Source organism: Salvia hispanica, chromosome 4 (genome assembly GCF_029641045.1).
Source record: "Salvia hispanica isolate PSC_SH4W2 chromosome 4, Shi_PSC_v1, whole genome shotgun sequence".
Taxonomy (NCBI): Eukaryota; Viridiplantae; Streptophyta; class Magnoliopsida; order Lamiales; family Lamiaceae; genus Salvia; species Salvia hispanica.
Window position 1 is genome coordinate 31923016 of NC_142695.1, and position 25960 is coordinate 31948975.

General features: G+C 38.6%; 4 protein-coding genes and 1 pseudogene across 7 annotated transcripts; 3 read left to right on the plus strand and 2 right to left on the minus strand.

Moving 5' to 3' along the window:
- Positions 1–3894: 3894 nt before the first annotated feature.
- LOC125196882 (putative glutathione S-transferase) lies at positions 3895–4801 on the plus strand (annotated as a pseudogene). The gene is made up of 2 exons (XR_016129025.1): positions 3895–4209; positions 4279–4801. The product of XR_016129025.1 is annotated as a putative glutathione S-transferase (transcript).
- Positions 4802–8400: 3599 nt separating this feature from the next.
- Positions 8401–9606, plus strand: LOC148928460 (protein FAR1-RELATED SEQUENCE 5-like). The gene is made up of 2 exons (XM_089056682.1): positions 8401–8407; positions 8804–9606. The coding sequence occupies exons 1-2, from the start codon at positions 8401–8403 to the stop codon at positions 9604–9606; spliced, it is 810 nt and encodes a 269-aa protein (XP_088912808.1).
- On the plus strand, positions 8808–11307 carry LOC125197025 (protein FAR1-RELATED SEQUENCE 9-like). 3 transcript variants are annotated; one of them, XM_089069536.1, is made up of 6 exons: positions 8808–9569; positions 9689–9717; positions 9814–9935; positions 10012–10391; positions 10493–10710; positions 10798–11307. In XM_089069536.1, the coding sequence occupies exons 4-6, from the start codon at positions 10252–10254 to the stop codon at positions 11190–11192; spliced, it is 753 nt and encodes a 250-aa protein (XP_088925662.1). In that variant the 5' UTR covers positions 8808–9569; positions 9689–9717; positions 9814–9935; positions 10012–10251; the 3' UTR covers positions 11193–11307. The 3 variants fall into 3 exon arrangements, with proteins under 3 accessions (XP_088925662.1, XP_088925660.1, XP_088925661.1); XM_089069534.1 differs by having other exon boundaries at positions 10012–10710; XM_089069535.1 differs by lacking the exons at positions 8808–9569; positions 9689–9717 and having other exon boundaries at positions 9743–9935; positions 10012–10710.
- A 9002-nt stretch (positions 11308–20309) lies between these two features.
- On the minus strand, positions 20310–20780 carry LOC148928461 (uncharacterized). Its single transcript, XM_089056683.1, has one exon. The coding sequence runs from the start codon at positions 20778–20780 to the stop codon at positions 20310–20312; it is 471 nt and encodes a 156-aa protein (XP_088912809.1).
- Positions 20781–20917: 137 nt separating this feature from the next.
- Positions 20918–24841, minus strand: LOC148928462 (uncharacterized). Its single transcript, XM_089056684.1, has 4 exons — positions 22585–24841; positions 22241–22308; positions 22021–22111; positions 20918–21939 (listed from the first exon to the last, which is right to left on the minus strand). Exons 1-4 carry the CDS (start codon positions 24839–24841, stop codon positions 20918–20920), a joined length of 3438 nt encoding a protein of 1145 aa, XP_088912810.1.
- Positions 24842–25960: the final 1119 nt, after the last annotated feature.

Below are 25960 nucleotides of genomic sequence, written 5' to 3' on the forward strand. Positions count from 1 at the left end.
GGGATGAGTGAGAATTAAATAGGAGCATTATTTAATTAAGTGGAATTTTTGACCCCTCCTATTTATTGGAAAGAAAACCTATTTTTCTTGGATTTAATTATTGCTTGGGATAATTATCCAAATTAAATCCAAAGTCCGATTATTCCTTATATAATTGATGAAATTTTCGGCCCTTATGTTGTTTCTAAAGGAGATTTTCGAAATCTCCTATGTTATGGGAGAAGGGATTATTTTATTCTATTATTTGATCCCTTATTTATTCCCTTCCTTAAATAAATTCAAATATTCTAGCATATCTTGCCATATCCTATTTAAAATAAGATTTTAATTAAATTCCGTGTGGGAGGAATGAAAATCACGCCTATTTCCTTTTAATTGGGGAGAATTATAATTTTATTTTGCTCTGTGATATTTTATTCTACTCCGTGAAATATTCAAATTAAATCATAGGCTAATTTAATAGCCTAAAATTCGAAATCCCCTATTCTCTCAACCAAATTTAACGCCACTTCTCCACCAAATCTCCTCCAAATCTTGATTTATTTAATTATTGGATTATATCTTGCACTCTATAAATAAGAGTGAGAAACCTAACCCTAGCTTCACAAAATCACGCCCCCCACTCCCAAATTTCGATCTCTCTCTCTCCCCACTCTCTCAAATTTTTCTTCTACTTTTCTCCATTAATTCTTCATCTTTTGGAGAAGAATTGAAGTTGCAATTCAAGAAATCTTGAAGAACCAAGGCTACTACTTGTTTCCTACCGATTGTTCTATTGAAAAGGTATTTTTACTTTGATCTTTTCTTCCTCTACCGATCAATCGGTGTTCTTGAATCCACATGCATTTAGAATGAGTGAAGGGGAAATTAATTGATGAATGGGATACACATGTGTGTGTGTGTGTGTGAAACCGTGTGGGGGTGTGTGTTGGTGCGTGTGTTTGTGTGTGTGTGGGTGTGTTTTGAAACACTCATGCGTGACACGATTTGATGATAAATCTGGAGTTGTTGTGCGAATAAAAGCGTTATGATAATCGTACATGGATTTTGAATTCATGATTGAGACTTACTTGTAATACATAAATTAAAGGTGAGAACTCGCGTTCACGGAGTGATAACAAGAAGAAGAACGTACTTGTGGCCTAGGAATCGAGGTGGGCTTTAGTCTTAAACTCTCTATTATGTTGCAAATTTATGAAAGTGGAGCAATAAGGGTGGATTGAACTGTTATGCCATGCCTATGATTATTTTGGATATTGTGTGTGCCTGATGCCTAGTTTGCGAGTGCGCTCTATTAGGCTATAGGGCTATATAAACGAATTCGGGTCTGAGTAGGGCCGCAAACCCTATCAGGCTAGTGTACAAGGGAGATCGGGAGCCGTCCTTGCTAGTCAACCGGTCTCGTGGGCGAAAGTGTGGCCACACTTCGTCGCACCATGATATTGTTGATTGATGAGAAAATGGGAGGTATTGTTTGACTGGCCAGTCCATGAAATATTTTGTGATACTCGATGCTATCTTTTCAATTAAATGCTAAACCTCGAGTTCACTATGGTAAGGGTGGCATAACTATAAAATGTTTTGGCATGAGTCCACTGGGTATGTTAAAATACTCAGCCCTGCATGTGTTTTCCCTATGTGCAGGTTGAGCGGCGACGGGCGGTCGGTGGTGTTGAGACGGTTGAATCGAATAAAATGGATGATTGGAACTTTAAGTGTAGTCGTGTCTTCATTCATGGCTCTGTTTTCTCTTCGATTGCTTCCGCTGAATTTTTGAAACTATTTATCTTTGGTTGGTTTGAACTTATTTCTTCTGATTGAAATATTGTGAAATATTGCGTTTTGTTGGAGTTACAATAAACCCTTGACTTTGGAGCTTAGCCTATGTTATCTATTAAATCTTGATTTTTCGTATTTAAGCCGTTGACTTATTGATTTGATACTTCATTAAACACTTGGTCAAATCTCTTTAAACGAAACCCTAGTCTACATTCTTGTTGCCTTAAGTTCGCGTAGGTAACAGTCGCCGTATTTATTATACCCTAGAAATCCGGGTGGTTACAATATAAAACATATCAAATGCACTTTTATTTACCCATTGCAACAATCACATATCCATATCACATTCCACAAAATAATTCCAAATAACACAACTATATCAAATTCATATCATATAATCCAAATATTCACTCCACTCTAACACATAACAATTAACCACATAAAGCATGTAAAATTAAAAGTGTGATTTATACACACCTGTAAGTGTTAACCGAACTCCTAAATCCTCTTCCTGTTCAACCTTGATCCTATATAATATACCAAAATTAAAAATGCTAAATATCATAACTATACTATAATATGCCTATAAAGAAAATAATTTAAGAATAATAATTATCTCCACAACTTTTCTACCTTCGGACTCCAAGTTCTCGCTTCCCTTTTGTTTCTTTAAATAAAAAAAATACACTTCAGAGGCCTATATATGGTAAGTTATAGTCAGTTATGGGAATAGGATTCACACCTATTCATTTTTGCTTACTCTAAAATTCACATACGTATCAAACAAGATAAACATTATAATTAATCTTATTAGATAAAATTCTAAGTAACTAGTATAATATAAAAAATTGCACTTTAGTTGATTGGAACTGCCCGCCTTACGTATACATAAATAGATATATGTATGTGATTTAAATAAATATTATGTGTATGGCTTAGTAATTGGAAAAGTACTCCCCAGCCTAACACGTACATACACATAAACACTTAACACATAATTCAATTATTAGCAATTATAAAAAAAACTCAATTACATCCAATTATGTATATATAATTGCTAATATCATCAATGTATATTTCTATATAAAAAAGTTATAGCTAACTTAGCCTCACATAATTTACTAAATACCAGATAATATAACAACTCATTCAAAACTCTATAGTTCTAAAATATATATAATATATATATATATATCATCATGTAATTATAATAAAATATGTAATTATGCAATATGATATATGATTTGGGTCACGGATGTCACATTATATGTTATTCTATTTTCTTTCTATTTAAAATATTACACATTCATTACTTAATTTCAATCCCCAATAGAAATAAAACATTTGAGGCAAGGAAGAGTAACAAAAAGAAAGAGGAATTAGGCATAAATTTTAAATCTAAGAGAAATAAAATTATCAAATTCAACTAAATTATAAAAATATTTTTAAAAAGTTAATACAACATCTGTCCCTAGAGCTAGATTTTATTCTTTTTGGACTGTGTCATTATAGTTGAGTAATTTTATTGTTTTTTTAACTTGATGTATCTTATTTTATCTTTTAATCTCTCTTATTTCATCTTTTACCTTCTGTATTTTATTCTCACTTTTTACTATATTTCCATACTACTCCCTCCGTCCCACATAATTTTACACACTTTGACCCGGCACGGGTTTTAAGAAATGTAATGAAAAGTGAGTTGAAATAGTTGGTGGGATATGAGTCCTACTTTTAAAGTATTAGTTTTATAATAAAATGTGAGTAGAAATGAGTTAGTGGAATATGGGGGTAAAATTATGTGGGACGGCCCAAAATGAAATACTGGGTAAAATTATGTGGGACAGAGGGAGTATTTATTTATTTTATTCTCACTTTACTTAATTTATTAAATATTCTTTTCTTAATTGCCCTGCTATTATTAAATATCTCAAACCAAATGAAGGGAATATTGTATAAAAACTTTTCATAGGGAATATTTTTTATTAAAGTATTTTTGTACTAATTTTAGTTAGTTCATTCTCGGGTAGTTGATAACTACCGCACACACACCACATTCTCTATATAATAGCATTGGTTTACCAATCTCAACAAACCCAAAATCTTTAAAAAAAAAAAATGGTGGAGAAGGTGATTCTGCTGAATATGTTCGCTAGCATGTTCGGAATGAGGGCTCGAGTGGCACTAGCCGCAAAAGGCGTGCAATACGAGTACAGAGAGGAGGACCTTCGCAGCAAAAGCCAACTCCTCCTTCAATCAAACCCCATTCACAAGAAAATCCCGGTTTTAATTCATAATGATAAACCCGTTTGTGAGTCGCTCGTCATTGTTGAGTACATCGACGAGGTTTGGAACCGAAAATACCCTCTTTTGCCCTGCCATCCTTACCAAAGAGCCCAAGCTAGGTTTTGGGCTGATTACATTGACAAAAAGGTACTACTACTATTCTCTTCTACACTTATCATTTTATTTTATGGTTTGTTTATTTGTTTAATGGTGCAGCTGTATGATCCGGGAAGGAAGATCTAGACTAAGAGTGGGGAAGAGCTGGAAGCGGCGAAGAAGGAATTCGTTGAGATTCTGAAGCAGTTGGAATTGGAGCTGGGAGACAAGGCCTTCTTCGGCGGCGAGAGGTTCGGGTTTTTGGATGTGGCTTTGGTCACGTATACGACTTGGTTCCACACCTATGAAAAGTGTGGTGGTTTTAGCATTGGAGAGCACTGCCCCAAGCTCATTGAGTGGGTGAAGAGGTGTTTGGAGATTGACTTTGTGTCGGAAACCTTGGCCGATCAGGCCAAGATTTACGACTTTGCTTTAGGGCTAAGGAAGGTGTTCGGCATCGACACCTCCTAATTTTAGTACAATCTCTCTTTGTGCTCTCGATAATAAAATCAATTCTACTTATATTGGTAGTTGTGAAATTGAAAGTTGATTATATGTCATCACAATATATAAATATGTAACTGAAATCTACATTTTCGAAATTTCATTTTTTTCAACTATAGTTGGTTGGAGAGTTTTGTCATGGCTTGAGTGGTGAATACAAATATATTCTACAATTAATCCACTATGTTCATTCATATCCATTAAAATTTTTTGATGTGAAAATAATATGAATTGAAATAGATACGGAGTGAAGGAATTATGAATAGGTGAAAATATTGAATAAAAATTGGAGTAATAAAATAAAAACTACTACTACTATATTAATAACTTTACATGATACATGTATAGCGCGAATTTTGAACTAATTATGCTTTTATATTTAAAGTAAGTAAAACTTTCCATCAAATAAAAAGTTATCCTACTCAAACAAACACATGGTCTATATCACACAATAATATGAGTCTGGGATACTTGAAGAATACTCACAAGGTATGCAACCTCTAATTAAGGGAAATGACACATGACTTAAGCATGCTTATCGGAAAAGCACGATGGTGCAACAACTGCTCAAGCCTGGGATCAGTGGCGGACGCAGAAATATTTCGTGGTAGGGGCTGGTTGTACATTAAATTTTTTGTAGTTAACATACAACTGCCTTCGTCTTTTAAAATATAGATTTCTGCAGCGTCACGAGTTCTAAAGTGAAATTGGTACAGTGTGACGTATAAAATTTAAGTATAAATAACATAAAAAAATATTGTAGAACTCTCTCCGTGCACGACTAATTGGCATGTTTTACTCTACTCAGATTTTAAGTAATATAGTGAAAAATAGGTGGATAAAGTTATTGAAATGTGAGTCCTATTATAATAAAGTTTTAATGGAATGGACTAGTGGAACATGAAAATCATTATCAACAGTAATAAAAAGTACTTCTTTCGTCCCACAAAAAATATGCATTTTTAGTTGGGCAGGAGTTTTAATATATAATTGGTAAAAAATTAAGAGAGAGATATAAAGAAAAATTAAGTAAAGTATTGTTATAGAAGAATGAGTCACACCTCATTAGAGAGAAAAAAGTTTTCAAAATTAGAAAGTGAATATTCTTGTATGACTGACTAAAAAAATGTAAATTTTTATGAGACGGAGGGAGTAAATTAGACAATTAATCATGGAAGTGTGAAAAAGAAAATTTATGCCAATTAATTGTAGACGAAAGGAGTACTACTTTATTGAAAAATTTCCACCCAATAATAATATTACTATAATTTTGTGATCAACTCTTTTCAAATATACCAAGAAAGAATATTACTAATAAAGCTGAATGCATAAGGCATCGTGAAGCTGAATAACCTTTCCAATATAAACATTTGAACTTACTTTATACAATAAGTCTTAAATTGAATTAAAATAATTAAACTATGTTTAATAAACTAAAATTACTTTATATAGAAGTAGAACACGTGATATAGGCATAGCCTATCGGTACGTGACTTGACATTTGCCAATTTGAGTATTATATTAATTTAATTAGTCTTTTTTTATCTCATCTTCTTCCTTAAAGTTACAACGACGGCCATTTTTTTCTAAACTTTCTTCTGCAGTTTCAAAATTTCAGCCCCTCCTTCCTATTCAGTTTTTTGCATTTTAGACTTCACGTATAGTAGTTTGGTGAGGGCTGTAGGCATTTTTCAGAAATTTCAAAAAAAATTAAAGTACAAAATATTAAAAAAAAATAAATTGGGGGAGGGCTTAAGCCCTTCCTCCCTTGGCTGTGTGTCCGCCACTGCCTGGGATCCACTCCTTGGTATGCTTGAGCACGCACACGTGTAAGCCGACCGGGGACTGCTACATGGCTTATCTAATTTATTTTAATTTTAATATATGAATATATTAAATAATTTTTTAAATGTATTTTCAGTTTTCCGGCGCATGCAACACCTAGTGGGAACCTGTTTATTTTTTAATTTTTAAATTGATTTATCCCAATAAATATATATTAACTGCACTTCATATTTTTTTTCTTCATCTTCATTATTCAATTTTTCTCTTCCAGCGGGATATAAAAACAACTCGAAGATTGCATGGCTCGCACCTTCTCCACGTGTTGTGTCTGTACTCGACCACGAATCTTCTAACCTATTTCCAGAGCTCTAGATCTAATTTTTTGTGGATGAAGCTTGTTAAATATTGAGGACTGATCTTGAATGGGAAGAATAAAATCTGAACACAATGAGTAAAATAATTCTGATCCCTATTATGGAGGAGTGAGGTACTTGAGTTGTATTGCTTCGTTCGTCCTAAGGTACTTGAGTCGTATTACTTTTTAGTTTATCCCAAGGTAGTAGAGTCATTTGTTTTTTTGTTAAAAATTTCATTCACTCTCTTAATTTATTCTCTATTTATCTCTCTTACTTTATTATCTCTAACTACTTTGGGACGGATGAAGTATGAATTTAATTTTAGTATTATGGTACGCCAAAAAATTAAAGTGATAATTTATAATTGAAGTTAAATAGTGGAGTAATTATATTAATAATCAGAAGTTAACTAAAAAAGTTTTAAATGACAACTATTTTATATTTTTATTAAAGCAAAAGTCCATGTAACTGAATTCCACAAAAGCGACCAAGTGATGTGAAATATTCTTTGAGGATGTGAAGAGTATATTATAAATGGGGTGGAGTAAAATGTTGAATTATCAAGAAAATATATTTTACTATATCTAGTATACTAAAAAAGTAGCACAAGGATTCATGCACAAGAGTCCCACCATAAATGAAAAGGCAAACAATGGATATATATGTTATCGGAATAAGTATCGTCATCGCTGAGGTAATATCACCCTACTCACAAAATTTTATAATTCCGGTTCTGTAAAAATAGATTAATTTTTCAACAATATAAAGATTTAATACATATTTGATAAAATAATTAAATAATAAAGTTTAAAAGAAGTTATTGAATATTAGTAATAAACAATGGAGCACACCTTATGAAATTAAAAAATTTATAAAATAAAAATTGTTATGTTTATGAAATACAATCTAAAATAATCTATTTTTATTGAACAAAAGAAATTGATTATAATATATTTTGGGCATTTCACAATTTCTTAGTTTTCATTAAAATAAGAATCCAAATTCAATTGAAAATATATTAGAAATTAAATAAGCATAAAAAAATATGTATTATTATATAATCACTCCATTGTATTAGAGCTTAATTTGTATCCTATATTACTTAAGTGGGGCATGATCATATGCTAACTAATTTCCAATCACAAATTAAGACTTCATCATAACCATTCATTCTTCTAATCGAAGGGCTTGATTTAGCCTAGATTTGAAATATATTTTTCTTTTTATTAATTTAAATAATATGAAAAGGGTATTTTAGTCTATTCCAATTGTTTGCCAATACTCTCTAATTCACGATCAAAGCCCAGATTTATATTCCTAAAATTTCTCCTCCCTAAATTTCTCTTCTCCTCTTCGTATCATCAAAATCGATCTTCAAATCTCAGAGATTTCTTCCCAAATTTATATTTTCTGAATCACGCTATTATATATTGGAGGAAGTGATTTTCGCTGTTCAAAATCTGGCGATCTCATCAAATTGAGTCTTCACGCGATTTTCTTCTTTTTGAAGCTATTTTGCTTGTCAATTTCTGCCGATCTCATCAACCTATCGCGATTGTCTCCTTTTTAAAAATTTTTTGCTCGTCTTTGTTCAGTAATGGCAGGTATGTGTTAATCATTCGATATGCATCTTCTCAATTTTTGTATTTGAAGTTTCTGTTTATATTCGAGTGTTGTTTCATACATTCATTAGTAATTTTTGTAATTTTTTATTCTGATGTTCATGTTTCAATACATGTTTATGCTTTTAGTAGTTTTTTCATTGATTAGTACTAGTTTTAGTGTTATTTGTCACAGTTTATTTGATAATTATTCTATCAGTTTTATTCATATGTTGTTTTCTCTGTTTTTTGTTCTTATTCTCTGTTTCTTAGTTTTAATTTGTATGTATTATGTTGTGTGTTGATAATGTAATTTATTGATGTATCTGTACTTTATTATTGATTTTTGTAACCTGATATGTTGAAGTTGTTTTCTAAAATGTTGAATTTATGTTTAAGTTAAAGTTACACCTCTGTGCAAAGAAGAATTAAGGCCTTTTGTTGGAAAAAGTTTCAAGTCACTTGATGCTGCTATCTCCTTCTATGAAGATTATGCTAAAGAGGTTGGATTTGATCCTCGAAAATCTGGTAGGAAAACAACAGGTGACATTATTACTTGGCAGTATATGGTATGTAGTAGGGAGGGTGTGAAGCAGTTACGTCATATAGATTCTTTGAATTCAAAGGAAGGTGCTTCCAGTAGTAAACGTAGGCGTGTATCCAAGAGGTGTGAATGTGAAGCCAAGATATCTTTTAAGTTTGTATCCGACTTTGGTGTGATTAGATATGTTGTGCAACACATTGTTGAGGAACATAACCACTCAATGGTTGAGCCCAAGTATAAGCAGTTTATGAAAGTAAATAGGAATCTGGATTTTGTGCATCTTAAGTTTGCTGAGGACTATGTTAAAGCTAATATTGGTCCTACAATGACCTTTAATCTCCTGAAAGAGGTTATGGGGGGTTACGACGCTGTTGGCTGCACGGTAACTGACATAAGAAATATTTCTCGTGATATGAAGTCAAGCATGGAAGGATATGACGTTGAGATTATTTTAACTCAGATGCGTACAAAAAAGGAGCTTTGTGATGGTTTTTATTACGCTTATGAGCTAGACGCTGATGATAAGCTGACACGGCTGTTCTGGTCTGATGCCGTGTCTAGAAGAAACTATCATATGTTCGGTGATGTTGTGTCTTTTGACACTACTTATTCAACTAATAGGTTAGTTTCTATTGAGGTTCTTACTTATGTTTATTGAGGTTCTTACTTATGTTTATTGAGGTTTACATGTTACTGTATTGAGATTATTAACCTCATCTTCTCTTCTTTTTTTGATGTAGGTACTGTATGATTTTTACACCCTTTACTGGTAAGGACAACCATGGATGTCCTGTTACCTTTGCAGCAGGTTTTCTTTCAAATGAAAATATCGAATCTTTCTCATGGTTGTTTATTCATTTTCTAGCATGTATGGGTGCACATCCTAGGCTAATAATTACAGACCAGGACCCAGCAATGAAACCCGCAATTGAAAATGTTTTGAGGGGAACTCGTCATCGTTGGTGTATGTGGCATATCATGATGAAGGTATCTGAGAAGGTTTCAAAAAATCTTTTTGCAAATGAATTTTTTAAAAAGGATTTGATTTCCTGTGTTTGGTCAGATTTATTAGAGCCTGAGGAATTTGAAGAGTCGTGGAATTCTGTTATGGAACGATATGGTTTAGAGGAGGAAGGGTGGTTCAAGACCATGTATGGTCATAGGCAGTTTTGGGTCCCCGCTTATTTTAGAGATCTACCGATGGGTTGTTTGTTGAAGACAACTTCTATATCTGAATCAGAGAATAGTTTCTTCAAACGTTTTTCCAGGCCTCACTTTAATCTGGTGGAATTTATGTTGCAGTATGGTAATGCGTTGGATGCACAACGTATCCAAACAACCAGGCTTGACTATATTGATTCTACTAATGTTCCAAGTCCCCTCACAGAGTTACCATTTGAGATGCATGCTGCCACGATCTACACGGATAGTATTTTTAAAAAGGTACATGTAGAAATTGTTGAAGCATCTAAAAATTGCATGATGACCCACATGTCTGTTGAAACAAACATTCGCGTTTATAAAGTAACTGACCGGGGCCATAGGACTTGGACTGTTACGAACAATGCTGAGGATGATTTGTACGAGTGTCAATGCAAGCTCTACCAGAGGTGTGGGATTCTGTGTCGTCACATATTTTTTGTTTTCAAGAACAATGATGTGCAGTTGATACCTGAAATTTATATTGGAAAGAGGTGGCTGAAGAAACCTCTTTTAATATCTGTGCATAGTTCTTCTACCTCAACTTTTCGGGATCAGACAGGTATTATACATAGCCTACTATGATTGTTAATATTTTGATGTTGTGAGGTCTGATATTATGCTTCTACTATGTTGATATTATTTACAGATTCCGTTTACGATGATAAGCATAATGCCACCAACAAACTGCACACATCATATTACAGATTAGTACAGAGAGTTGAGGGTAGCATTGCTGATATTAATGCAGTTATAGCTGCGATTGAGGATGTTGAAAATCAGCTTTTTGGTGATGGTTCTTATGTGATGTCCGTGTTGGAGAAAAAGAAGAGGTTTGAGGAATTGTATGGTGTTGTGAGGCCTGATATTATACATGCTCATCCGCCAAATGTGGTGAAGTGTAAAGGATCTGGATCGAGGTTGCCTTCTAAGATGGAGGCGGCGAAGAAGGCAGCAGCTAAACCTCCTAGACGATGTGGGAAATGCCATAAAATGGTTAATCATAATTCAAGGAACTGCGGCAAAGAGAAGAGTAAAAAATAAAAATAAATTAGTTGTTCCTATTACTGTGGTTTCGGTTTATTAGCATTCTTGATTCCGTGTTTGTATGGAAGAATAATAATCTCAAACATATGTTCTGAACGTTATCTCATTTTATTTTCCATATAGTTTGTTCAAAACATTTCGTGTTGCTTAAATTTTCAATTACATGTAAACGAATGGACATCAATACAACTTTATAAATTCTCAACATTACTATTTGGAATTCTCAATAATTCGTGTATACTTTCTCAACATTTCTCAATAATTCGTGTATACTTTCTCAACATTACTATTTGGAATTCTCAATAATTCGTGTATACTTTCTCAACATTACTATTTGGAATTCTCAATAATTAGCCTATACACATTCTCATATAGCTGTGAATAACTGATAAGTCGTATTCTAAGCCTTGGTTACTGGTCAGTATGTCGTGAAATACATGTATTATCTGCAAAACAGTTGCTTAAGTGTGCAGGATTGAAGGATCCAAGTCAGTAGGTGACGATTCGTGCGACGCAAGTGAAAAGGGCACTAGAAGGGTGCGAGAGAAAAGGCTCGAGATGGAGAAGGAGGATAGCTGGGATGATTATTTTACAAGGGCAAAAAGGTCAAAGTGCGGGAGAAGTCTACCCTAAAAGCAAGGGCAAGCCTCCCTATAAAAGAAGCCATTTTGGAGAGAGAGAAAGAGTTCGGTTCGGAGTTTGACAATCACACTTAGTAGAATTCTCTCTAGAAGATCCATCCTTCAGCATTATCTTACCTCTCGTTCCTCGCCACAGCTATGGTCACTTGACGTCCAAGAGTCTGCCGGAGAAGTCATCAGTTCGCCTTTCCAGCCAGTTATCGCAGTAGTATAGTAGTATCATCGCCCGGAGTGGCACAAACAATCTTAATCGCTTTCTTAGTTTAAAGTTTACTTTTGTTCATTGCTAGTTATTTGCAAACACTCATCGTTGTTGCTCTTTTGAAGTACCTTGTTAATTTCCAGCTTTTACATTATGAAGTTTCTATTTCGCATGTCACTCTGGTTTGAGTTTGCTTCATTCTGCCTAGGGAAGTTAGATTTAGTTATTGCTTTCAATTTCTAAGTGTTTTCTATTCGGGAGTTGTTGATTTAAAGTTGTAGATATGTTTAGTCAAGTTTTCGTGCATGAGTTCCTCTTCTGCGCCGTGATTACCACCTTGCATGTCAGTCAGTAGAAGTAAAGTTGCAGTTTTACCGTTTAATTTAAGTTTAAGCATTTTAATCGATGGATCTTGAGTTTGAATTTATGAATCTGAAGTTTTAGTTATGGTGTCTGTGTTCATATGATTTTTGTCAATACTTGGTGAAGAAGAAAACGTCGAAATCAACTTTAATTTGAACCACTTTTACTTTTAAGTTACTTTTTACTTTTGTTCCCTACTTTTCAGAGGTACTATCCAGACTTGTCAGAAAGCCCCCAGCCATCAGATACACCTTGTTTTCCAACTTTCCTCTTTTAGTAACTGTCTACTTTCCATATGTCTCTGATACACCTTGTCCCCTACTTTTACGAACACTCCCATATGTCTGTTATTTTTCCGCCTACTAGTTAGTAGAGTACTACCTTATTTCCTGTCTAGGTAAAATCTCAACCCAAGCGTGGTAGCTAACCAAACACCCAGGAAAGTCACCACAGTTATCTAAACGTGTCCATCCTCGTGGGATTCGACCCTTACCTCCGCTATACTAATCAGTAGAAGTGGGTTGAGGAAATTTGTTTGAAGTCAGGTCTCGGTCGTCGTATCAACGACTCAGCTGGGTCGGGAATCTCTTCCTGATCAGTTGGATACACTCCAATTTCACATGCGAAACCATCGAGGACAGAGAACTGGCCACTTCAAAATGGCGCCGTTGCCGGGGATGGATGGCGTTCATACCTGTTATTGTGTGTGACCTTTTTGGTGTACATACTGTTTATAATTTTTCTTTTCTTTTTATTTTCAGTTTATGAGAAGTGGCTCGGCTCCTGGCCAGTGGAGACCAAAGATACTTCCCAGAGGAACAATACTCGTTACCACTCGTTCTGGCCTGTCGACAGCACTGTCCGACCTGGGCATGAGTAGCGACGAAGAAAAAGAGGAGCTAGAGTACCAGCTCCCGGAGCTTCCACCCCAACTAGGTAGGACACTAGTGAGGATGGCTGACCATGGTGAGGACGATCCCGAGCTCGCAACACTTACCGCACATGCCGACGGAGATCCCCCACAAGCCATAGTGGTCACCCCAGGCCAGACCATACGAATTCTTAAATGAGTTCTGCAAAATCTGTAAGGCACAGAGGCGGCCAGCAGGAGCGAGCGAGGACGATTACCGACTGAAGGCCCTGCCTTTTGTCCTAAAGGGAGAGGCCAAAACTTGGTTTATGCGCCTGCCAGCCGACTCCATCAATACATGGGCCGACTTCAAGTCAGTATTCCTAGCCGAATTTTTCCCATCTTCGAAGTCAAGTGCATTGAAGAGGAAAATATCGTGCATAAGGCAAGAATATGATGAAACCCTGAGCGAGTACTGGGAGAAGTACATGAGCCTTCTGGAGTCATGCCCCAACCATCGCATGAAGGAGATAAAGGTGCACCACACCTTCTATGAGGGGATGAACAAGGAAACCAAGGATCTGGCAAATTCATCGTCTGGAGGTGATTTCACCCAGTTGAGAGTGAGTGAAGCCAAAAAGGTGTTACGCATGCTGTTGAATGCGAAGAAGACGTACGACAACGCGAGAGATGGGTACAGCAGAGAAAGGGTAGCGAGTGCTTCGGCTACTGACCAGGAGGAACGGATGGACTTGAAGATGGAGGAATTGAAGATGGAACTGCTGACTGCAATCAAGCAGAACACTCCACCACCTTCTCCAACTGGAGGCCAAGAAGCCCCAGCACTACCGTATGATCAACCGGACAACTCGCCGGATGTGGAGCAAGCGAATGCCGCAGGTTACTACAATTCCAACGTTAATTGGATTCCGGGGAAACAAAGAGATGCACCGTGGAGGGACCACCAAAATTTCCGATGGGGAGATGGAAATCAGAATCAGAACCAAAATCAGGCTCCAAATCAACCCAACCCCCAACCGAATCAATATCCCAACCGTGGCCCAACAAACCCTGACTACCAGTCTAACTGGGTAGGAAGGAACCAGCATCCTCAGAACCAAAGCTCTCAAAACCAGAACTCGAACCCTACCTATGTGCCACCCCATCAGCGAAACTCTCAAAACCAAAACCAGAACCAATTTGACCCAGGGCCTCAACATAACACCCACCACCAAAACCAAAGTCAGTACCAGCACAACAACGACCAGTATAACCCTCCTGCCCAGTATAACCAGTACCCACCGAACCAAAACCAACAGAATTTCACCAGTCAAACCCACCACCTCAGTATAACCAGCATCAGAGCTCGAACCAATTCCATCACCCAAACAGGTCGAGGAGGTCCATGGAGGACATGATGGGAGAGATGCTTGCCTCGCAGCAAAGCATTAAAAGTGACTTGCAGTCCAGTAATGAAACAATGTAAGGAATGCAAAGTGCCCAGAAGGAGCATAGGGCAAATATGGATATGATGAACAGGCAGTTGGCCCAGCTCGCTAACTCAGTGGGTGAAATGAAGGGAAAATCAGGGAAACTCCCATCTACAGTCCATGTACCGGAAAAGGCAAATGTGAGCAAGATTACACTACGGTCCGGAACAGCTTACAACGAACCTCAGCTCAAGAACCCTGTCGGGGAGTCAAGTAGAGAAGGGGTGCTGAGCGACGTCATCCCAGCGGAAGAGCTCAAGAGGCCTCTGCCTCAGATGGAGGATCCGTTTTTTCTAAACAAGGAGCCTACCGTGGAAGAAAAGGAGGGAGAAACACAACCTGGGAATGAGCAACCGGGATGGGTAATACCCACATCAGACCCGCGAACCCGGGAGGCACAAACGGGAAATCCACAAGGATTGACTGGAGAGGCTAAGGGAGAAAAACCATTTCCATACCGGTTTGTGACAAAAATGAAGAAGGAAAACCCTGTGGATTTCATGTCCATCTTTGGGAAGCTGGATGTCACCATACCATTTCTCCAAGCCGTGAGACTGCCCCCCCTGGGGAAGTTTATAAAAGAGTTCATAGCTGGGAAAGCCCAGGAGGATGGAAAGATCATGGTAGAAGGAATAGCCTCAGCCATTGTACAGGATAAGCTACCACCCAAGAGAGCCGACCCAAGTATGTTCACCCTACCCATAACGATTGGAGATGTGAAAATCGAGCATGCAATGTGTGATTTAGGAGCATCTATCAATGTTATGTCGTTATCCATTTATAATCGGTTAAAAGGGGTAAAATTGTCAAATACTAGGGTGTTAATCCAACTGGCTGATAGGTCGTGTATCAATCCTGAGGGTGTGTTAGAAAATGTGTTGGTTAGGATATAGAACTTTACTTATCCCGCGGATTTTTATGTCATTAAAATGAGTGAACCAGAAGCTAGGGAGTCTAGCGGGATATTGTTAGGAAGACCATTTTTAAGAACGGCTAAGACAATTGTGGATATGGCCGAAGGGACAATATGCATTGACTTTAATGGTGAGAAATTTGTCTTTGACATCAACGAAGCCATGAAGAGACCCATAGATTCTGAAAATCTATGTTATGTTGATGTAATTGACCCCCTAGTCCAAGAATTTCTTGAGACCGAATTATTGCAGGAAAAGCTCCAAGACTTGGATGTGTATGCCCAGGCTGATGTGGAAGCAGCCGCATGGTGTGATCTGATCAGTAGCAGAGGGTTGACTGACGAAGAGATTGAGGAAGCAATTATGGAATTCTGTCAGAAGTCAGAACTAGCAGGATCCGTAGGGGCCGTGGTACCGGCCAGTATGGAGGAAAAATCAGATGCTGAACAGGAACAAGAGGAGGATTCAAAGAAGAACCCTTTACCTACAGACACAGTACCCCCGCAAGTGGAGTTGAAAAAATTGCCAGCAAACCTTAAGTATGCCTACCTAGGGGAGGAAGACTCATTCCCCGTAATCATCAACAGCGGGTTGACTGAAGAACAATAGGCAAGACTACTGACCGTGCTGAGCAAAAACAAGAGGGCTATTGGATGGAGCCTTACGGACCTGGTAGTTATAAGCCAGGACGTCTGCATGCACTTAGAAACACGCATGCTTAGGGACACATTAGACCGAGTTGCCAATGATATTATATTCCATCTATGTTTAAGTGTGGGAAAAGGACCCATGAAGTCCATACCCCAGATGTCAAACACCTCACAAACTATTACTGGAACTTGCGGCATTTCATCTCTTGCGGAGATTCCACCGGTCAGTTGGCAACGGTCACAACCCTTGCAGAACTCGTATGCATCTCTATTCAGGGTTGGCCAGTAGAATCCGCTATCTAGCACTTTTCTAGCAGTCTTCCTAGGTCCGAAATGCCCTCCACATGCCAAGGAGTGGCAATGCGTCAGTACATCCCGTTGCTCCCAGTCGGGAACACATCTTCTAATGACCTGGTCTGCTCCTGCCTTCCACAAGTATGGATCGTCCCAGAAATAATACCTTGCTTCGCTCTTGATCTTCATCCTCTGAGCCTTCGTTACGTTTGGCACCATTGGCAGTTCTCCCGTTACTAAGTAGTTTGCCAAGTCCGCATACCAGGGTTCCTGTCCCACTTTCTCCTTACCCTTGGTTGTTGCGTCCTGACCAGTAAGTCTCATCACTTCTTCCCAATTGATCTTCCTTGCGGAGAAAATTACTTCACATAAATGCTCTTCCGGGAATCGATCCTTCACATCTTCACTGTTCCCTTCTTGTATTATTCTGCTCAAGTGGTCCGCTACCTTGTTCTCGACCCCCTTCTTGTCTTCTACCTCCCAGTCGAATTCTTGTAAAAGCAGCACCCATCTGATTAGTCGGGGTTTTGACTCTTTTTTCGCAATGAGATACTTGATCGCCGCATGATCAGTATAGACGATGACTCTGGATCCCAGTAGGTACTGCCTGAACTTCTCGAATGAATAGACAACCGCCAACATCTCTTTCTCGGTGGTGTCATAATTTCGTTGGGCTTGATTCAGGGTTTTTGATGCATAGAATATCACGTACCTTTTTCCGTCTATCTTCTGACCCAGCACGGCTCCCACTGCATAGTCACTAGCATCGCACATCACCTCGAAGGGGTGATCCCAGTCAGGAGCCTGAATGATCGGTGCAGAAATCATTTTTTCCTTAAGGAGGTTGAAAGCAGCCTTGCAATGCTCATCGAAGACGAATTCCACCTCGTTCTGGAGAAGCCTGGTGAGTGGTTGGGCAATCTTGGCGAAATCCTTGATAAATCTTCGATAAAATCCCGCATGGCCAAGGAAACCTCTTATTCCTTTCTGATCAGTAGGGAAGGGTAGTTTGGATATGATATCCACTTTAGCTTGATCCACCTGGATTCCTTTTTCCGACACCACGTGTCCAAGGACAATTCCTTCTGTAACCATAAAGTGGCATTTCTCAAAGTTCAAAACCAGACTCTTTGCTTGACACCTTCCTAGCACCATATCCAAATGTTGCAAGCACGAGTCGAAAGAGTCTCCATAGACAGTGAAATCATCCATAAAGATCTCTATACAATCTTCAATCAAGTCCGAGAATATGCTCATCATGCACCGTTGGAAAGTACCGGGGGCGTTGCATAGGCCAAATGGCATACGCCTATACGCATAGGTTCCAAACGGGCATGTGAACGTGGTCTTATCCTGGTCCTCCGGGTTCACATAAATTTGAAAGTATCCACTGTACCCATCCAAAAAGTAGAAGTACTTCCTCCCAGCCAGTCGCTCCAGCATTTGATCGATGAATGGCAGGGGGAAGTGGTCCTTCCTGGTTGCAGCGTTCAGCTTTCGGTAATCTATGCACATTCACTAACCAGTAACTAGTCTGGTGGGCACTAGTTCATTCCCCTCATTCTTAATTACCTGGATCCCTGACTTCTTGGGGACCATATGGATTGGGCTAACCCATTCACTGTCTGGCACCGAGTATATAATGCCCAGTGAGAGCAACTTCAAGATTTCCTTCAGTATCTCTTCTCGCATGTTTGGGTTCACCTTTCTTTGAGAGTCCCTACGCACCTTGGCTCCATCCTCTAGCCTAATGTGCCGTACAACTTCGCGGCGGTCGCTGGTCGCCGTCTGACTCCAGATTTCCAGACTATGCGTTTTTACTCCCCTTTTCGGCTCAAATATGCACATTTCTCACAAAACACGTCAAAATACCAAAATGTATAGAATATGCAAATAGTGGACATGTAGAGTGATTTTGATGACAAAAACGGACCAAATAATGGCCTTAAAACAGTGCAAAATCCGGGCGTATCAACTCCCCAAACTTACATTTTTGTTTGTCCTCGAACAAAACACTAAAGACACAAAAATAGACGCACGGAATGCACAAGGACTAGACGTCATAATTGCCTCAAAAGATGAAAGAATAGATTAAGCATGGATTAACACAATAAAATCAAGCAAGGCTTAATAGTGCACTTTCATTACTAACTCGTGGAACACCTTGAATTCAAGCACTCACATGTGGCAAACTTCCAAAGATGGGAAGTGTTCTTTCTCTCACTCTCAAAGTGTATAAAGGTAAAGTGTAAATCACTCAAATCATGCATCATGCAAAGTTTACCATAGGCTTGCTCAAAGTCTAATCCCTCCTCTACTCAATGTGATTAAGCATCAAAAGTCCGAAAGGTCTTTCTTTTCGGTTGTAACGTAGGCTCTTTGGTAGGTGAGGAATATTTGGCTAAAAAGTGACTCAAATATAAAAATATCCCAAGTAGAGTTAGGATGACTCCACTTTTCTAAAACTTAAGGCACTTCTAACACTTTATTTTTCTCCTTCAACTTACTTTCAATCCTTCGTTTTTTTTTTCACAACCTTTCACACATTTTTTTTTTCTTTTTTTTCTTTTCTTTCTTTGTCTTTCTCTTTCTTTTTTCTTTCTTACACATCCTTTCTCTTTTTTTCTAAGATCAAGCACATATTTGGACTTTTTCTCAATTTCGCAACTTGTACTTTCTTAATATTAAGCACGCTACTTTTTATACTTTCCTCCTTATCTCTCCAATTCCTTTACAAAAGAAGATAACAAAAACTATACTAACCCAAGGAATTGTCCCCCCATTTATTTTGGCTTCCAAAGAAAAGGCTTAAAGGCTCAAAATTGGCTCCAAAGGAAAAAATTGAGAGGGTCGAAAATTTTGGATATAAAAGTAGCTAAGAAAAGACGGCCTAACATCCTCCTAAATCAGCTTAAACACTATGTAAACTTAGGCAGACTAAGAGCAAGTTCTAGAAACATATACATGCATACAGATAAATCACACAAGAAAGAATTTAAGGCTCAAATCTCACAAGGTAGAAGCACGATTCAAGGCGAACAAGCAATTCACTAATTATGCACCTTTTCACCCAACCATCATATCAAAACGTTAAGCCACACTTAAACATAGATGGAATATAATATCATTGGCAACTCGGTCTAATGTGTCCCTAAGCATGCGTGTTTCTAAGTTCTGTTCATGACATGGATTCAAGAAAACATTTTCAGAACACAAGAATCTCCTATGGGTTTTTGGAAAATTAAAGCAAAAACAAACAAAAAACAAAAAGAAAACCCTAAACTCACGGTCCACCACTTCATCCCCCCAAACTTATTTACAACAAAGTGTAAAATAAGTTTGTAGAGTCGGTAGGGACGTGAGTAAACTACTGAAAACAAAAACGTACCCTGAAAAATTTCGCGTAGAGGTTGAGCGGGGCGAAATTTCGAAGAATTTCGAAAAATCGCGCTGGAAAAATGTGCCCAGGTGGCGGTCCGCCGCAGCTGTTCGGCGGTCGCCGCACGTCAAAGAAGCTTTCCAGCGTTCAGGTGGCGGACAGCCGCAGAGCTTGCGGCGGTCGCCACGGAGAGGTCAGAACCTGCGAAAATTTTTGCAAAGCACAAAATTAAACCAAAACCAAAAATACTTAAAAATATTGCAAAAATTGTTGGGTTGCCTCCCAACAAGCGCTCCTTTAGAGTCATTAGCTTGACTTTTACCCCCCTTTTTCACTCCTTGGGTGGCTCTTCGAGACCAACCTCTTCATCTAACACTTTGTCTGCGCTGTAATACTTCTTAACACGGTGACCATTTGCTTGAAACAACTGTCCATCCGGGGCTAGTAACTCAACTGTTCCACTATCATAGATTTTCTTGATTATGTATGGACCAGTCCATTTGGACTTCAATTTCCCGGGAAACAAAGATAGTCTCGAGTTATGCAACAAAACCACATCCCCCAAGGTGAGCTCTCTTGGACTGATCATCCTATCATGATAAGCCTTCATTCGCTCCTTATAGATGGATGAACTATCATAAGCCTCCATTCGAAATTCGTCCATCTCATTAAGAAAAAGACGTCTTTCCTCACCGGCCTTTTGAAAATCTTGATTCAACTTCTTGATTGCCCAATACGACCTGTATTCCAACTCAAGAGGCAAATGGCATGACTTTCCAAACACAAGTTGATAAGGAGACATACCTATGGGACCCTTGTAGGCAGTGCGGTAAGCCCATAACGCATCTTCCAACCGAAGTGCCCAATCTTTTCTGCACTCACCGTCTTTTGAAGAACCGACTTGATCTCTCTGTTTGCTAATTCCGTTTGTCCATTTGCCTACGGATGGTATGGAGAAGTGACCCTATGCTTGACTCCATATTTGTCCAACACGTTGTCTAACCATCTATTGTTGAAGTGAGATCCTCCATCACTAATGAGGGCACGAGGAGTACCAAACCTGCAAAAAATATTCTTTCTAACAAAAGCAGTAACCACTTTAGAATCGTTAGTTCTGGTTGGAATTGCTTCCACCCATCTAGAAACATATTCTACTGCAAGTAAGATATATTGGTACTCTCCTGATTTTGGGAATGGTCCCATAAAATCTATCCCCCACACATCAAACAATTCCACCTCAATAATGGTATTCATAGGCATCTCCTTCTTCTTAGTGATCTCCCCCGTGCGCTGACATTCATTACATTGAAGAACAAAACTAGCAGAGTCGCGGAATATGGTGGGCCAATAGAAACCGCTTTGCAAAATCTTTATTGCGGTCCTTTGCACACTAAAATGTCCTCCAGTAGGGGATGAATGACACTTCTCAACAATGGCTGCCCAATCCTCTTGAGGTACACACCTCCTAAGTATATTATCTGCACATCTTTTAAACAAGTAGGGCTCATCCCAAAAATAAGATCGTACATCTCTATAAAATTTCTTCTTCTGATAAGGAGTGAGATCAGGAGGATGTACCTTGGCTGCCAAATAATTGACAATATCAGCGTACCATGGGAAAGTGGCTTGAGTGAAAAACAAATGTTCATCGGGAAAATCCTCGTTGATTTCAAGTGATAAGTCTTCTCCTTCCACCGGATGTTCCAACCGCGACAGATGATCGGCCACAACATTTTCACACCCTTTTCTGTCTCTTATCTCAACATCGAATTCCTGAAGTAACAAAATCCATCGAATGAGCCTGGGTTTTGCTTCTTTCTTTGCGAACAGATGCCTTATAGCTGCATGGTCAGTGTAAACAATGGTTTTAGTCCCCACAAGATAAGCTCTAAATTTATCAAAAGAATATACGATAGCGAGCATCTCCCTTTCGGTAGTCGTATAATTAGCTTGAGCAGAATCTAAAGTTCTACTAGCATAATAAATGACTCTAAAAATCTTGTTCCTCTTTTGTCCCAAAGCTGAGCCAACTGCAACATCACTTGCATCACACATAATCTCGAATGGTTGACTCCAATCTGGGGTAATGAGAATGGGAGCGCTCACTAGAGCTTTCTTCAAGGTCTCAAAAGCCTGCAAGCAATCAGAAGTAAAATCAAATTTCACATCTTTCTCAAGCAATTTACAAAGAGGTTTAGAGATTTTTGAAAAATCCTTGATGAATCTCCGGTAGAAGCCAGCATGTCCCAGAAAACTTCTTACTCCCTTCTCATTGCACGGAGGCGGGAGCTTTTCAATGGCTGCAATTTTTGCCCTGTCGACTTCTATACCTGCAGAAGACACTTTATGTCCTAGAACTATACCTTCTTTCACCATAAAGTGACATTTTTCCCAATTGAGAACTAGGTTAGTTTCCACACATCTCTGCAAAACCTTAGCCAAATTTTCAAGACAGTGATCATAGGATTTTCCAAATACCGAAAAATCATCCATAAAAACCTCCATTACTTTCTCAATTAAATCATGAAATATAGCCATCATACATCGCTGAAAAGTAGCGGGAGCATTACATAGCCCAAAAGACATTTTTCTATACGCAAAAATACCATAAGGACATGTAAAGGCAGACTTATGTTGATCCTCGGGAGCAATAGCAATTTGATTATAACCAGAATAACCATCAAGAAAACAGTAATAATCATATCCCCCTAATCTATCAAGCATTTGATCAATAAAAGGTAAAGGGAAGTGATCTTTCCTAGTAGCTGCATTTAACATCCTATAATCAATGCATACTCTCCATCCTGTAGCTACTCTAGTGGCTATGATCTCTCCATTCTGGCCAGGCACTACAGTCATCCCCCCTTTCTTAGCTACTACTTGCGTAGGACTTACCCATTCACTATCAGATATTGCATAGATAATCCCTGCATCTAGTAACTTTATTACCTCTTTTCGTACTACATCTTGCATGATAGGATTAAGTCTACGTTGGCTCTGCACACGAGGTTTATGCCCTTCCTCAAGTAAAATTCTATGCATGCATGTGGTCGGGCTAATCCCCCTTAAATCACTAAAAGACCATCCTATGGCAGACCTATACTTATTTAACACACACAAAAGCTTTTCACACTCCTCTTCATTCAATGCAGCGGACACCACAACTGGAAAAATGTTACCTGGCCCTAAGAATGCATACCTGAGATGTTCGGGGAGCGGCTTTAGCTCCACCTTTGGTGGTCCCCATGGTTTTCCCACTGCCTGCCTTCTTTCTTCCTCTTCTTCGGGTGTACGCAATGGCAAAAATGCATTTCCCTTTTGAGGAATTCTCTCCGGTAGCGCTTCCAATTCTGTCACCACTGCACAAACACTTGCATCACAAGATGATAAATCAGCATTAGGAGTTAATGAGTTTATGAGACAAGATTCAAGAGGATCCTGGGTTTGATGATAAGTGACTTCTACTTCTCCCACACAGTCGGTTACGATTTGTATGACACTGCATTCTTGATAGCCTTCTGCCCCCTCCTTTCCATGGAATTTCAGTGCACCGTAGATGTTAAATGTGATGCTTTCATCGTTCAACTTCAATGTCAGCTCTCCCTTTTGTACATCTATCATGGCTCCGCCAGTGGCTAAGAATGGTCTTCCAAGGATCAAAGGCACCTTCTTGTCTTCCTGCATATCCAAAACAACGAAGTCAGCAGGAAAAATAAACTCTCCCACTCTTACCAAGACATCTTCCACTATCCCCATTGGCGTTGTTGTGCTACGATCTGCCATTTGCAATGTGATTGAGGTGGGACGGATACTATCAACGTCGAGTTTCCTGTAAAAAGATAAAGGCATCAAATTAATACTGGATCCCAAATCACATAACGCCTTACCTCTCACATCATTCCCTAAAACACAAGATAATGTAAAACTCCCTGGATCTTTGTGCTTGGTGGGTAACCCTTTTTGAATGATAGCGCTGCAGCTCTCCGTTAGGCCCACTGTCTCGTACTTCCCCCACTTTCTCTTCTTTGCCACAACATCTTTCAAAAATTTGGCGTAATTGGGCATTTGTTGAAGGGCTTCTACCAGTGGAATGCTGATGTGGACTTTGCTCATTGCTTCCAAGAACATGGTAAACTGAGCGTCAAGCTTCTTGCTCTTTAATCGTTGAGGATATGGAATGGTGACACTGCTTTGTGGTAAAGCATCTGCTTGCTGTTTATCGGCCGGCGGACCGCCGCGATGGGGCGTGGCGACCGCCGGGTCTTCAGCCATGCCAATTCCAGAATCTTCCTCGTCCTGTTGGTGAGTACGCGGCGGGTCGCCGTGTTGGAATGCGGCGGGCCGCCGCACATCATCGACAGACAAGGTACCAGGTGGTTTTTCTATTTCTCTTCCTCTCCTGCCCAGGTCTCCTGCCTCCGGAGGTTGATATGTAGTCCCGCTGCGTAGCTGCACCGCGTGACATTTTCCTTTCGGGTTTATTTCTGGCAGGCTAGGAAGCGACCCTGGAGTGTGCCTGTTTCCTATGGTTGTGGCTAAGATCCCAAGGTTGAATTCCAGCATCCCGACTTGAGTAGCGAGGTTTGCCAACCCTCTTTCCAAGGCGCTGGTATTTCTTTCCAAATTCTCGAACCTTTTGTTCGTCACCTGTCTATGGTTAAGAACCTCAGTAATGCAAACTTCTAACAGAACCTCCCAACTGGAGCGGGGTTGATCCTCCATACCTGCACATGTTTCATAATCGTTAGAACAGTACTCTTGTGCATCATAGGAGTAATCAGAACAGTCTGGGACGTAGTGCGATCCCCTATGCTGCTCATCAAAATAACCACATGGATTTCCTACGCCTGCAGGAAAATCCATTAAAACAAAAAGAAAAATAAAATAAAATAAAAAAGAAAAAAAAATAAAATAATATGAAAGCGATTAAAATCCAAAGTAGTAAAATTATCCGTTTGAAGATATCACTCCAAAGTGAATTGTCTTCCCCGGCAACGGCGCCAAAAACTTGATGCACTTTTTATTTGCACTATAAATACCTGCAAGTATACAGAGTAGGTATAGTATAGCAAAAGGTTAGTACCGGGTATTGAACACGGGGAAGATGTACACAAAGTGTCTATCTTCTACTAGAACTCAATTACTATCTGGAGAAGCAAGAATTTTTTGTAACTTTTTGAAAACAGTAAATATTAAAAACAGTAAACAACTAAGAGCAAGCAAATCACAGAGAGAAAAGTATAGAGATAAGGAGAATTCCAGGGATGTGCTTTCGCTTTAATGGTTATACAAATTCCAAACTACAATACCCTAGCACAGCTAATACTTTGAAAGGACGAGTCACCTAGCTTATGCTCATGCGATACAAACGTTGATTACTAACATTAGGGTTGTCAATCCTAACACGTAACTCCAAAAAGCTCCTAAGACCCTTGAAAAGTCCTCACTCTCAATTAACAGTGCCGTTTTAAAGGAAGCTAATTGTAGTGTCTACTAAGTGGATCTAACTCGCTAGAACTCTGTCACAGTTATGAAGCAAGTTGTATTGAATCATACATAATTGTGTCACTCAATTATGAAGCATCATGATTAACTTAGGGAAGAAACAAAGTAAAAACAAAACGGATATTAAATAGAAAACGGAATTGTATAACCAAAGTTGCTACTAACACATCCCTAAAATCCTATGAGTTTAGTTACACATGACTGAATAAACTAAAAACATAGATTGAAGGGAAAGCAATCTGAACATAAAACTAAAGCAAATAAAACCCGTAGGTTGAATCCTTGTCGTTCTTGATGTTCTTGAAATCCTTCTTCAACTCCTTGCACAATTGAAGTACTCTAGCTTTTGATCTCTATGAATGTGTTCTTGTTGTGTGTCGGAAAAAAACTCTCTTTTGATGAAGCTTGAGGTCCTATTTATAGGGGAAGATTATTCCTCATCATAGAAGGAAAAGATCTTCAAAATTTGGTAAATCT